This window comes from Miscanthus floridulus, chromosome 6 (assembly GCF_019320115.1).
Source record: "Miscanthus floridulus cultivar M001 chromosome 6, ASM1932011v1, whole genome shotgun sequence".
Lineage (NCBI taxonomy): Eukaryota > Viridiplantae > Streptophyta > Magnoliopsida > Poales > Poaceae > Miscanthus > Miscanthus floridulus.
The window spans coordinates 106,212,646-106,227,957 of NC_089585.1; the positions used below are offsets into that span (position 1 = coordinate 106,212,646).

General features: G+C 44.8%; 1 protein-coding gene across 1 annotated transcript; it reads left to right on the forward strand.

Moving 5' to 3' along the window:
- Nucleotides 1-1,913: 1,913 nt before the first annotated feature.
- On the forward strand, nucleotides 1,914-15,060 carry LOC136460974 (uncharacterized). Its single transcript, XM_066460475.1, has 7 exons — nucleotides 1,914-2,364; nucleotides 2,464-2,873; nucleotides 2,986-4,102; nucleotides 4,272-4,282; nucleotides 4,390-4,923; nucleotides 11,704-12,885; nucleotides 14,890-15,060. The coding sequence occupies exons 1-7, from the start codon at nucleotides 1,914-1,916 to the stop codon at nucleotides 15,058-15,060; spliced, it is 3,876 nt and encodes a 1,291-aa protein (XP_066316572.1).
- The last annotated feature ends 252 nt before the right edge of the window (nucleotides 15,061-15,312 follow it).

Genomic DNA, 15,312 nt, shown 5'->3' on the forward strand with positions numbered 1-15,312 from the left:
AGTTACTGAAAAAGGAGCTGGGATACATGAAGTTGATTTGAATACAAATATTTTGGTTTATATGCATTTTGACTTGCCTTGGTACCTCCCCTTAGACTTCGATATAAATACTTTGTCGAGTCACTATCTGTGGTGTTACTTTTTATCTGCTTGCAATCTGATAATATGCCAAATATAAAATGATTTACTACCTCTGGAATTATATCCTGAGATAATACACTCCTTTTCCATCCTGATGTGATGTTGGTTTTGGGTCCAACTCCTTGTCATCATTAGTCTGACCATTGTCAAAATTGTGATAAATTTCCTTTTTGTTCATCTACTGCAGCCTAAAACCGACTCCTTTTCAACAGGCAAAGCTGGATACTGTCAAAATTGCATATGAAAGCCTGCAGGATAACTCGTATTGGGCTAAGGTGCTTTACTGCTTTGTTGACCATGTAAGCACATGCCGGGTGATTTTAGCACATGACGGCAGTGGAGGGAATCATAACTATTTTATTACAAAATAATGGTATATAAATTATTATAATATCCATCAATGTTCAAGACATGATCCTTTTGTATCGGTCATTGGTTGATGCTTACAAAATTTACAGGTTGATCAATTTTCTTTTGATGTATTTTGGATAGTTTGGTTGAAAGAACAATATTTATTCTTCAAATTAGAGATAAAATTATCTTTCGCTCAATGTTATGCTATAACGGTATAATTGTAGAATCTTATATATTTTACTGTGACAAAAATATTTGGTTATACAATATATAATACGTGAATCTTAATGAATTTTAGCAATGCGATTGCAGTGCTGATTAGAACTTAGGCATTTCACTTTTGTTGTTTTTAATTTGATGGAGTTTTAAACCTACCTATAGTACCTGCATATTGTTGTAGTTGCTTCTTTGCACATTATAGTTTTGAAAGTAAAGCCAGAACATATACTCTGGATTTGATTCGGTTTGCTAGCCGCTGGGATCTAGGTTGATGACTTTATGTTATCTCCATTTATTGTGTGCAAGAAACCATAGAAGAACATGTCCCCACCGGACAAAGTAATGATAGGGATGAGCCACCTGGTGAGGAGGCCAACTATGATATGGAGATGTTGTTAGGACTAGAGGGTTCCGCAGATGGTGATATAGGTACAACAAATATGGAGCACAAAGAGTGCGGTGACAGGGACAATCAGGCACACTATGAGGAGAAGCTCGTGCTGGACAGGTAAAACATGGATTTTTTCAGCTCATTGCGTTTGGAGGTTATAGTCATAAAGAATTGTATCACACAATATTGTTATCTTATCGTGCGATCCGTGTGTTTTTAGTGCAAAAGTTTAGCTGTCCCGTAGCGACGCACGGGCACGCTACCTAGTAAATAGTTGAAAGTCTGGAAAAAAATTCACTTCTCCGTTTACTACACTAGAAAACTAAAAAAATACATGCTCCTCACGGTTTCTTATTCAGTGTTTACTGGAATTATTTCAGAATCATATCTCACCTGCTCTCCTATAAGAATAACTGTGTTTTTTTTGTATCAATTCGGAGGAGATGCCCACCTACTTATATTGAACTAAGAGCTGAAAATTGCAGCCCACATTTACAGCAGAGACCTCGGAGGTTGTACAGTAGATGTGAGAGTGTGAGAAGCAGGGGTGGGGAGAAAGCTACAGAAGTGCAGATTGTTACAGTGGGAGAGGAATAAATCCTTCCATGCCTTAACCAGGAATTTGTCTGTCCTATATACCGGCAGGCCCACTGATCAACATCCCTGATCACCGCTCTTAGAACCTCTTGAGTGGAGGGATCTTGCCCTTGGAAAAATCAGTGCGTTCCGCCTGCTCCAAATCCTCCAAAGTTCAACAAGTATCATATGCAGCTGGAGCTAAGAATCAAGGTGTAGGTGGGAGGATCGGATGGCAGAATCCAAGCGCTCAAAAATTCAGCGTAAATTCAAAGCACGGCACTATTCCTCGTCCGACAATACACATCAGATGCCGGCTGCTGTGGGTCTGGACACGGTCTCAGATGAGATTCGAAAGGTACAAGCTGAGTTTTCTACTATGTCTGCAGGTGAGGCTGAGCGACTTGTCGCAGTTTGTCGGGGAGACCATCTTGAGCCCGAGCTGCGGGAAATTGTTCAGCAGAATGCTGCTCTTGTTAAGCAGAGCCTGGGTATACTTGGCAAGCGCCGTGACTTGGAGATAAATGTGATAAATCAAGATCTCAGTGCAAACTCAGAGGTGCAGGATGATTCTTGCAAGCGGAGGAAAGTAGTTGATGGTGATCAGTTGTCTCTCAACCTGACGGTCAGGAGCAATGAATCTACTAAGTTGGAACTGCCGAGGGTTGGGGCTCTCTCGGACAGTTCAAGAACTTACTGCTCTTGTTGGAGCTAAAAGTCCCCGCCTGGTGTTCGTGCGGCTAACTTGAGGTGGCGTTAGGGCCTGAAAAATTGTATTGCAGTGGATGGTTCAAGCACTGGAGGTGGTGGTTTGGCTTTGTTTTGGCATGAAGGGATCGAGGTCTCGTTAATAAAAAAGCACAGGAGGTTCATCGATGTTCATGTGCGTGAGTCTGGGACATCTCCGCGATTCAGGATCACGTTTGTGTATGGTGAACCCCGCACGGAAGATAGACACTTGATGTGGGAGCTGATCCGGCGCTTGCATGGGGCCTCGTTGGAGCCGTGGTTTCTCATTGGTGATTTCAACGAGGCCATGTGGGGGTACGAGCATTTTTCAGCATGTCAAAGACCTGAGCGGCAGATGGCCGCTTTTCGGGACGTGCTTGCTGATTGTGGTTTGCTGGATCTTGGTTTTGTTGGCTTACCTTTCACTTATGACAATGGCCGAGATGGTAATGCAAATGTGAAGGTACGGTTGGATAGAGCAGTGGCTGATACTCGGTGGAGAGGATTTGTTCAGTGATGCTACTTTACATCATTTAGCGTCTTCACGTTCTGACCATTGTCCGTTGATGTTGGAGATTAAAAAGGAGAGCTGGGAAAGGCACAAGCCAAGGATCTTTCGCTATGAGATCATGTGGGAGCGCCTCGAGTCCTTGGCTGTGGAAATCAAGGAAGCATGGTGTTCTGCTCCAAGTAGAGAGGGGTTGGGCGGCATTGCTTGTGCTCTGAAACATGTGCAGCGTGCGTTGAGGGCCTGGAGCAAGGAAAATTTTGGGCCGGTCACGAAAGAATTGGATGGGTTGCGGAACAGGTTGGAGGCCATGAAGGATGACCCCCAGTTCACTAGATCAGATATCCGACAGGTCACGGACAAAATGGATGAGCTACTGTATAGGGAAGAGATGATGTGGCTGCAGCGCTCTCGCATAGCCTGGCTTCGGGAGGGCGACCGCGATACCCGCTACTTCCATAGAGAGGCAGTGTGGAGGGCTAGAAAGAATAAAATTACAAAGCTCAAAACTCCGGAGAATGTATGGTGCGAGGACCCGAAAGTGATGCAGGCCATGTCTGTTGATTTCTTCAGTGATCTTTTTTCTGCAGATCCATTAGTAGACTCGACTGAACTTGTTGATCTGATGGATAGGAAAATTTCCGATGATATGAATGCAGCTTTGTGTAAACCATTCTCTGTCGATGAAATTTCAGATGCTCTTTTTCAAATGGGGCCTTTGAAAGAACCAGGGCCGGATGGGTTCCCTGCACGTTTCTATCAGCGTCACTGGGAAGTACTTAAAGATGACGTGGTGGCTGCTGTACAGCAATTCTTTGTGGACGGCTTCCTTCCAGAGGGGATCAATGATACTGCTATAGTTCTTATTCCAAAAGGTGCAAATCCGGAAGAACTCAAAGATTTCTGTCCTATAAGTCTGTGCAATGTTATATACAAGATCATCTCCAAATGTTTGGTGAACCGGCTACGGCCTTTCCTTGATGACATTATCTCCAAGGAGCAGAGTGCTTTCGTGCCAGGCAGGTTGATTACGGATAATGCCTTGATTGCATTTGAGTGTATTCATGCTATACAGAGAGATTATGAGAAGGACTTTTGTGCTTACAAGTTGGATTTGTCGAAGGCGTATGACCTAGTTGATTGGGGTTTTCTAAAAAAGTTGATGGAGAAGCTAGGCTTTCAAAGTAAGTGGGTTCAGTGGATCATGACATGTGTTTCTACTGTTCGCTACACAGTTCGCTTCAATGGGGTGCCTTCGCGCTCCTTTTCCCCGCCTCGCGGTCTACGACAAGGTGATCCACTATCTCCTTATTTGTTCCTCCTAGTTGCTGATGGTCTCTCTTCCTTGTTAAGGCATTCGGAAGGTTTGGGTCATCTAGAAGGGCTCAAAGTTTGCAGACGTGCGCCAAGCATTACGCACTTATTATTTGCCGATGACAGTCTCCTTTTCTTCCGTGCAAACTTGAATCAGGCAACTGTTGTCAAGCAACTCCTCTCGGTGTTTGAGAAATGCACCGGCCAATTGCTTAGTCCTAGCAAATGCTCTTTGCTAATGAATGAAACCAAAGATGATGTTGTGTGCGACCAAGTTCGTAACCTGTTGGGTGTCCAGCGAGTAGATTTTGAGGCAAAATATCTGGGGCTCCCAACACCACATGGCAGGCTCAAGAGAGGGGCTTTCCAGCCCCTTGAAGAAAGATTCCAAAAAAGAATGTCAGCGTGGAAGGAAAAGGAGTTATCTGCAGCTGGGAAGGAGATTCTTATTAAATCAGTAACACAGGCATTGCCGAATTATGTGATGACTGTTTTCAAGTTACCAGCCACCCTTTGTGATGACCTGATGCACCATATCAGAGGCTACTGGTGGGGGTCTGAGAATGGGCGCCGAAAAGTTCAATGGGTTCCATGGGAGAAAATGATTATGCCCAAAGGCTTTGGTGGAATGGGATTTAGAGATCTTCGGTTGGTCAATCAAGCTTTATTAGCTAAACAGGCCTGGAGGCTGGTATGCTAAATTGATCTCTAACCTAACTGGACCCAACGGCCCAGTTGCGCCTTTGATTCACGCCCTGATCGGGGGCGCCCAGCCCACCATGGCTGGAGGGCCCCTATCACCCTACGCTATAAAAAGAGGTGGGGGCCGGCGGCTCTAATCACGAGGTTCGCCTGAGCCGAGCTCCCCACCGACAAACCCTAAATCCGATCTAAGTGAGGGGCGCAGCCAGTGATGGGAAGTATCTCCACCACAGCACTGTGCCGTCATCGATCTTCACCGCTGGCACCGCATCTCCGACACGTCTTCCCCGACCGTCGCTGCCCGTACGCAGACTTCACCAACGAACCCGATGGAGGCCTCTGGATCTACCCCCTCCGCGGTGTCAGGTTCGTCAGACCTCATCTACCTCTCTCTGTCTCTCTATCGTTGCACTAGAACGTGTTCTAGGTCTTTGTTTCATCAAGCACTCTGGCTAGATCTATGGTCCTAGTGATTCAACAGTTCTAACAATGGTATCAAAGCCAGGTTTAGGTACAGATCTAGCTTATCAGTTTAGATCCTTTCGGATCTGAGAAAAGAAGGGGTCTCGGAAGAAAGCCAAACCTAACCCTAACTAGGTTAAAGAAAGGAGGGTTCGGATGAACCCTAACCCTAACTGGGTTAAAGAAGAAGGAGGGCTCGGTTTCACGTTTAAACCGAACTCTAGAACCCGCAATCAATTCGGGAAAAAGAAACAGTAAAACCCTAACCCTAACTTCGATCCCCATCCTAAATAGGTTCAATACGAGCTCCAAAAGAGATTCAAATCCGAAGGGGAAGAAGGGGAAAGGGTGGCCTACCTCGCTGCTGCGCAGCGATACGGCCTCGCCGGTGCGCGGGGAAAAGAACGCCGAGTTGGGGTGCTGCTCGCCGGGCTTGGCCAAAGGGGCGCCGCGGCCAGGCCGCTCGACGGCGGCACGCTCACCCGCTGGGGAGCGTGCACGCCGGCGAGGGGGCCGGCGACGGCGCCATGGCTGCTCGCTCGCTTGCTGCGTTCGCTCGGTCGTCGCTCGCCTTTGCGGTGCTGAGGAGAGAAGAGAGAGCAGCAAAGAGAGAGCGAGGAAAGGGTCGAATTGCCGCTAGGGTTCGGGGACGCGGCCGTGGGGGCGGTTTTGTTCGCCCGAAGACGCCGCGCAGCCGTCCGATGCAGACGGACGGCTCAGATCGAACGGGCCAACTCATGGCCCAGGCGGGCGCGCGCGGCCGCGCCACTTTGGCAGCCCAAGCCTAGGTTGCGGCCTGGGAAGCACAGCGCGCGCGCAAGAGGTAGTGGGCCGGGCTGTTTTGTCGGTCGGGTCAAATGAACAGTGATATTTGAGTCATTTTGTTTTTTCCTTTTCCAGTAAAATTTTATTTCCTGGAAAATGGATAAATGGCTAAAAGAAAATAGAAAAGAGGATTTTCCTGTGGGTAAAATTCATCAAATTGAATTATTTTCCGCTATGTATTTAAAGATGTTATTTTCATTATTAAATTCGAACCAGCGGGAGAATTTAATTTTAAAAAATGGATATGTTTTAATTGATCATAATATTGTTATTATTCTGACCAACGTTGATTAATGACAATATTATGATGCTTTGTCATGTATTAATTCTATTTCTGCCCAACGGTGATGTAGAATTAGTGTAGAGAACAATTATATGTTTTAATTTTGACCAATGTTGAAACTAAGGCATACAATTGTTATTGTTATTATTTATGTTCTCACACTATTTGAATTGTGTTTTTAGGCGGATACAACTTCATGAGTTGTATCAAAGAAATCCCCACTCTCAAAGGTGATAACTACATTGAGTGGAAGAAAAAGATCGACCTAGCCTTCATCTTGGCTGAGGTGGACTAGGTAGTCACCACACCGTGTCCCACAGAGCCTGTGGCACCGGTGAGGGAGACAAACGAGGCTGATGCCGCTTGGGCAACCAGAGAGAGGGATTTTGCATCCCAAAGAATGTCCTATGACCTTGAGCATAGGAAGTGGGTCACTGTCAATAAGAAGTGTTTGGTTATGATAAAGAACATGATTGGGCCTACAATTGTGGGCTTAATCCCAGAATATGACACCGTCACCGAGTATCTCAAAAGAATAAAGAGTCAGTTCACTGGCTCTTTAAAGACATATGCTACCCAGCTGATAAAACAGCTGGTGACAGAGAGGTACTCAGGTAATGGTGGCATAAGAGAGCACATACTAAGGACGAGCAATTTGGCATCTAAGCTAAAATCAATGGATCTAGCTCTCAAGGATAAGTTCCTTATCCATCTGATTTTTGCTTCCTTGCCAAAAGAGTTTGACACTTTTGTTGTCAACTACAACATACAGCCCAAGAAATAGGACATGGAGAGGCTCATGGCTATGTGTGTGCAAGAGGAGGAGAGAATAAAAGCAGCCAATGGTGGCTCTATCAATTATCTGAAAGATAATAAGAAAAAGAATAATAATGCTAACTCCTCCTCAAAGTCAAAGGGAAAGGGTCCCATGCTGCATCAGCCTCAGCAAAACAAGTTCATAGTAGAGAAAGATCAATGTCTCTACTGTAAGAAGATGAAACATTATAAGAAAGATTGTCTCGATTACCTAAAGATGATCATGGCAAAGAAATGTGAGAACATTATTATGTTCATAAATGAATCCCTGTATATATAGTATTCGAAATCTACTTGGTGGATTGACTCAGGTGCAACTGTTTATGTTGCTAATTCTTTACAGGGATTCCGTTCGACGAGGACTACGCAAAGAAGAGAAAGACACGTTAAAGTCGTAAATGGAGTTCGAGCAGAAGTTGAAGCCATTGGAGATCTTTCTCTAGAGCTTGCTGATGGTTTCAAACTTATACTTAGAGATGTTCTTTATGTTCCCTCGTTACAGAGAAACTTGATTAGTGTTTTATGTTTGGACAACGATGGATATGATTGTCATTTTGGAAATGGCAAATGTAAGATAACATTTAATGATGCATGTGTTGGTCTTGCTATCTTACAAAATGAGCTTTATTTGTTATCACTACGTGATGATGTGAATGTTGTATGCGATGATGGAAATGTTGCGTGCGACAAGGTGAATGTATCCTCGTCTGCGGATGTAAACAGAAAACAAAAAAGAGCTCATGATGTGTTGTCGAAATTATGGCACTATCGTTTAGGCCATATTTCGAGGGGGAGAATAGAAAGACTAGTTAAGAATGATATTCTTCCTCCATTAGAGCTCTCAGATTTAGAACAATGCAGAGATTGTATAAAAGGAAAGTACGTAAAGAAAATTAAGAAAGATGTCAAACAAAGCGCAGGAAATCTAGAGATTATTCACACAGACATCTGTGGTCCCTTTCCTATAAAGAGTGTGGATGGTTATGATTCGTTCATAACATTCATAGATGATTACTCCCGTTATGGCTATATTTATCCAATCAAAGAAAGAACAGAAACATTGGATAAATTTAAGATATTTAAGACAGAAGTTGAAAACCAACATAATTTAAAGATTAAGATAGTCAGGTCCGACCGTGGGGGGAGTACTACGGTCGGCGTACCTCATATGGTCAAGTCCCTGGACCTTTTATAAGATTCTTACAGGAGAATGGCATAGTAGCCTAGTATTCTATACTGGGCGAACCTCAGCAGAATGGAGTAGCTAAAAGGCGCAATCGTACCCTAATGGATATGGTGCGCAGTATAATAAGTTACTCCACCTTACCGATGGGCCTGTGGATGGAGGCGTTAAAAACCGCCATTCATATTCTCAATAGAGTACCAAGTAAGTCGATGCCCAAAACACCGTATGAGTTGTGGACAAGAAGAGTACCCTCACTAAACCACTTACGTGTGGGGGGAGTCCTGCTAAGGCTAAAGTATTTAACCCAAACATTGGGAAGCTAGATTCCAAAATAGTGAGTTGCCATTTCATTGGTTACCCAGAAAAGTCAAAAGGTTTTCATTTCTACTGTCCAGACAGACATACAAAGTTTATGGAAATGAGACACGCTGTCTTCCTAGAGAATGAAATGATAAAGGGGAGCATGGTAGCTCGAGAAATTGACCTTGAAGAGAAGTGGGTGTATGCGCCCACTCCGATGATTCATGAGCCATTTTTCTCACTACCTGCTGTCGCTGCACCGATAGTACAAGATACTGTGGTGCCAGCACCTGTTGTTATTCCACCTGTGGCAACAATGAATGACGATGAGGAACCTGTTCTTCAGGATCCTATAGAACCAATTGCCACACATGAGGGGGAGCAACAACAACCTCAAACAAAAGATGTGCCAAATGTGCAGGCCCCTAGAAGGTCTCAAAGAGTTAGAAAATCAGCTATTCCTGTTGACTATGAAGTGTACAATACTGAGGAATTTCAAATGGAGGATGATCCCACCTCATTTAAAAAAGCCATGAGAAGTGATCATTCATCAAAGTGGCTTGAGGCCATGGAAGATAAAATGAGATCTATGAATGCCAATAAAGTTTGGGATTTGAAAATAATTCCTAAAGGAGCCAAGACAGCTGTAAATGGGTCTACAAAACAAAACTTGACTCTCAAGGGAATATAGAGAGATATAAAATGCGACTTGTGGCAAAAGGCTTTACGCAAAGAGAATAGATTGACTACAATGAGACATTTTCTCTAGTCTCATGTAAGGATTCCTTCAGAATCATAATAGCATTAGTGGCACATTACGATTTAGAATTACATTAGATGGATGTAAAGATGACATTTCTCAACGGGGACTTAGAGGAAAATGTTTACATGGCACAACCGAAAGATTTTATCATGGAAGGAAAAAAATGAATGGGATGCCGCCTAAAGAAATTCATTTATGGATTAAAACAAGCTTCAAGATAGTGGTACTTGAAGTTTGATCAGACAATAAGGAATTTTGGGTTTAAAAAGAATATAGAGGACAATTGTGTCTATACAAAGTTTAAGAATGGAAAGTTCATCTTTCTTGTCCTGTATGTGGATGATATCTTACTTGCTAGTAGTGATGTCAGTCTACTACTGGAGACAAAGAAATTTTTGTCCTCAAAATTTGATATGAAAGATCTTGGTGAAGCTTCGTTCGTTCTAGGGATCGAGATTCACCGAGATAGAAGTAAAGGGGTATTAGGACTGTCACAAAAGGCATGCGTAGAAAAGATCTTAAAGAAATTCAGTATGCACAAATGTAGTCCCTCGCCTGCTCCTATAGTAAAGGGCGACAGATATGGTTATTTTCAATGCCCCAGGAACCAATATGAGATCGATCAAATGAAAGTGGTTCCATATGCTTCAGCTGTCGGAAGCTTGCAATATGCTCAAGTATGCACGCGCCCTGACTTGGCATTTGTTACCGGGTTACTTGGCAGATTCTAGAGCAATCCTGGAATAGAACACTGGAAATTGGTAAAGAAAGTCTTGCGTTATTTGCAAGGAACGAAAGGCCTCATGATGACGTATAGAAGATCTGATTCACTCTATATAGTGGGATATTCAGATTCTGATTATGCGGGAGATGAATAGAAAATCCACGTCTGGATATGTATTCACTCTCGCAGGGGGAGCTATTTCATGGAAAAGCTCAAAACAAATCTGTCACTACATCGTTCCACAATGTATGCCGGGTTTGTAGCGTGTTATGAGGCAACGGGACAGGTGAACTGGCTAAAGAAGTTCATACCTGGTTTGAAGGTGGTTGACGACATCTATAGACCACTAAAGTTATACTGCGATAATAATCCGGCAGTACTAGTATGCTCACAACAATAAGTCAAGTGGTGCTGCCAAACACATTGACATAAAGTATTATGTTGTGAAAGATAAAGTCCGGGATCAAGTTATAAGTCTTGAGCATATAAGTACAGTAAAGATACTCGCAGATCCGCTTACAAAAGGCTTACCACCCAACATATTCAGAGAACATGTAGCCGGCATAGGTTTAAGGGAAAGCCTATAATTCCTGGACAAAAGAAGGCCCAAAGATAAGTATCTATTTCAGAACAGAGTAGTGTGTTGTAGCTGTTAAATCTATCGGCAATGGACTGTAACAATGAGACATGCTCTATACACTAATCTATAATGGAATGAACAAAAATAAATAATATGAAAGTAAAAGATGGAAAGAGATCAAGGGAGAGATTGTTAGATTGATTTATAACCTAACTGGACCCAACGGCCCAGTTGGGCCTTTGATTCGCGCCTTGATCGGGGGCGTCCAGCCCACCATGGCTGGAGGGCCCCTGTCACCCTACGCTATAAAAAGAGGTGGGGGCCGGCGGCTCTAATCACGAGGTTCGCCTGAGCCGAGCTCCCCACCGACAAACCCTAAACCCGATTTAAGTGAAGGGCGCAATCAGTGACGGGAAGTACCTCCACCACAGCACTTCACCGTCACCGATCTTCACCGCCGGCACCGCATCTCCGACACGTCTTTCCTGACCGTCGCTGCCCGTGTGCAGACTTCACCAACGAACCCGATGGAGGCCTCTGGATCTACCCCTCCGCGGTGTCAGGTTCGTCAGACCTCATCTACCTCTCTCTGTCTCTTTATTGTTGCACTAGAACGTGTTCTAGGTCTTTGTTTCATCAAGCACCCCGGCTAGATCTATGGTCCTAGCAATTCAACAGTTCTAACATGGTATACTACCCTCCCTGAAAGTCTTTGTGCAAGGGTTCTGAAAGCTAGATATTTTCCACAAGGCAATTTATTAGATACTGTCCCAGCTGGGGATGCCTCTCCATCTTGGCGGGGTATTGAACATGGTCTTGAATTGCTGAAGCATGGAGTTGTATACAGAGTGGGTGATGGCAGGAGCATACGCATTTGGCGCGACAACTGGATTCCAAGAGCGCATGGAATGAAGCCAATTGGTAGCAGCAGAACCTGTCGACTCAGATGGGTTTCTCACTTAATTGAGGCTGGGACTGGTTCCTGGGATGAAACGCTTGTTAGAAGATATTTCTATGCATGTGATGCTGAAGAAATTCTAAAGATAAAAATTCCCCACCATGGGGGCAGATATTATGTGGCCTGGCACTTTGAAAAGAATGGGATCTTCTCTGTTAAAAGTGCTTATAGGTTGGCTATGAGAAGGGAGCATGGTGAAGGCAATATTGGCACAAGCTCGACCACTCTGGATGGTAGGACGGTCTGGAAGGCCTTGTGGTCTGCTCAAGTACCTGAAAAAGTGAAAGTTTTTGCATGGAAAGTTGCTAATAATGGCATTCCTACACAGGCCAATAAGTGCTACCGGCATCTGTCACAACTGGAGTCCTGTGAACTATGTGGTTTTCAGCGTGAAGACTGTTTTCATGCCTGTGTAAAATGCCCCCATGCAGTGGCACTTCGACATGCTATGAGAGCACACTGGTTGCTACCGTCTGAGGAAGATTTAACTTTTACAAGACCTGATTGGTTGTTGGTGCTGCTGAATAGATCCTCTCCAGAAGTGATCGCCAATTTTCTCATGATTTTGTGGCGGGCTTGGAGTGTGAGGAATGGTGTACTACGTGCTGGCCAGACGTTATCTATTGAGGGATCAGTTAACTTCCTTACTCGGTACATGGACTCTTTCATGCTTTGTAAGAATGTGCAGGTTGACAACAAAGGGAAGCGATGTGTACTGCCTGGTGGTGCGCGGCAGACCCATGTATTGCCAATGAAAGTGCATAAACGATGGCTTCCACCGGCAGCTGGTACTCTAAAGATAAATGTTGATGGGGCTTTTTTTCCTGAATCTGGCAGGGCTGCGGTGGGGGTGATTATTAGAGACCATGAAGGCCACACGAAGTTATCAGCTTGGCGCTTACTTGTCCATTGCAGGGATGCGGAGGAAGGGGAGGTCGCGGCGTGTCGTGAAGGGATTGTCATGGCTGCCCGATGGCCTGATCTCCCAATGGTGATTGAAGCAGACTGTGCTGCTGTTGTTGAGAGGCTGAAGAGCAAGGAGCAGGATCGCTCGGTGACGTGGTCGCTAATACATGAAGCGCGGCTTGCTACGGAGGATTTATGCAGTTTAGATGTCGTTAAGATTAGGAGTCAAAATAATGTAGCTCATGAACTCGCTCATTTTGTTATTAGGTCGGGTCATAGTCAAGTCTTTTTTAGTTCTTTTCCTGAGTTTGTTTTGTCTCTGGTCTGTAATGATACTATGTGATTATTAATAAAGTTTTTGTTCGGAAAAAAGAATCAAGGTGTAGTAGAAGTAGAATAGAACTCTACCAAACATGCTCTTATGGTTGGTTTCAATGTTAAATATTACATATGTATACGCATGTGGCTAATGTAATGTTTGTTGTTTGTCTCTCCATTGTAGAAATTGTTGTCAACACAGGAGGGCAAATGATCTGCTACTCATAGAACGAATCTTCAGGCTAGGTTCAGACCAAGCAACTATGCAAAGCTAGCGAAGAACCGTCGGAAGGACTGGCTCCCGAATTTTTTACTTTTTAGCCCTTTTTTCGAAAGTTTCTCACAAATAGATCTCTGGAGGAAAGATTTCAGAATATGGACCCTTAGCTCGGCGCCATCGATGCTAGCGCCGAGCTAACACGTCTCGGCGTCAGTGTTCCTGGTGTCGAGGTCTTAGGCTCGACGCAGACGTGACGCTGACGTGGCATTCAGCTCAGCGCCAGTCACTCTGGCGCCGAGCTCGGCACCGTAGACGCTGGCGTCGAGCATGCAGCTCCAGGCCCTTGAAATGAACACTGACCACTGTCTTTAAAGTTGAAATGACCCCCTAAGCTGACCACTGCCTTCACCCTATCCTGTACGAGTGCCAGCCTTTGCTAAACCAACAGTACTACGCCCTAGGTATCCAATGCATACTGCAACGGTGGGAAACGCAGTGCATGTGTGGTGACGAGGCCGTCAGTGCATTGCATGTATGGGACGGCCGCATCATACGCCATGGATTAGAAAACTCGCGCATCTCTCTTTAACTTGCGGTTGATGGGATTTGACGACTTGGCGCTTTCCATCTCTGCCCCAGGAATTGACTCCAAGCTTTTCTTTCTAGGCCTTTTTAGTTCTATCTCCTAACTATTTATATTCTATCATATCAAACGTTGGACACATTAATGAAGTATTAAATATAGACTTAAAAAAATTAATTGCACAGATTGCGACTACTTTGCGAGACGAATCTTTGAAGCCTAATTAGTCTATGATTTGACAATAAAGTGTTACAGTAACACATGCGCCAATGATGGATTAATTAGGGTTAATAAATTCGTCTCGTGGTTTATTAATGGATTCTGTAATTTGCTTTTTTTATCAATATCTGAACATCCCATACAACATGTAACACCTAAAACTTTAACCAAACAAGGCCTCAGGAAAAGAAAAAGCTCCAAGACTGCATGTCCCTCGATGAGGCAGCTACTTCCATGATGGGATTTGACGACCTGGCCGCTTTCGATCTCTGCCTAGCATTTCTTTTTAGAAAAGAAAAACTCCAAGCATGCGTGTCTCTCCTCAACCGATGCAACAGCTTCACATCATCATCGCTGGTGTCTTAAAGCAGGCAAGCAGATGATGCAGAGAGGTTTCACAATTCAATGCAATCCATTGTCCTTTCCCTTTGGATTGGAATCTTGGATGGTGCCATGGTGGCGTTGGCGTCGAGGGAACCCAAAGCTCTGCGCACTTGTCGGACGGAACAAATAGGCACGCAGGCCGACCGGTCGGTATGCAGTAGTCTTGGCGTCGTTAAAAACCTATCTCTCGCTGTGCCTACTCCGTATGTGTGTGCTCGCTCTTCTCACAAGCCACGTCCCAAGTAGTGGTGCTAGCCGGTGGCGGGCGGCCGGTGAGGTTGAGGCCGGTCACTCCACTCTCGATTCTAGCTCGTGGGTTGGCCATTGGCAGTTAGGATTTGTTTGTGCCTTCTCGTCCTCTTTGGCTACCCAGCCGGCGAGCAGAGGTGGTGTGCACATACTCAGATTCATTCTTTTTTCTGCTGCAGCCTGAGGTCTACACGGCGCTCAAGGCCTGGAACTGCATGCTCGGCGTCGTTGACGCTGGCGCCGAGCTCGGTGCCAGCATCTACGGCGCCGAGCTACCTGCCACGTCAGCGTCACGTCTGCGTCGAGCCCAAGACCTCGGCGCCAGGGACACTGGCGCCGAGACGTGTTAGCTCGGTGCCAGCATCGATGGCACCAAGCTAAAGGTACAGATTCTGAAATCTTTCCTCTATGGATCTATTTGTGAGAAACTTAAAAAAAAAAAAAAGCTAAAAAGTAAAAAAGACGGGGCTAGCGCCGCCATGAAAATCAGAGTTCAGAACACTACTTGTCAAGACCCGAACGAAGCTCTCGTGGCTCGTGTCATACTTATTCGGAACAAATTCACCGTGGAACTGGTCAGGCTATAAAGATTTGCCGTCTAT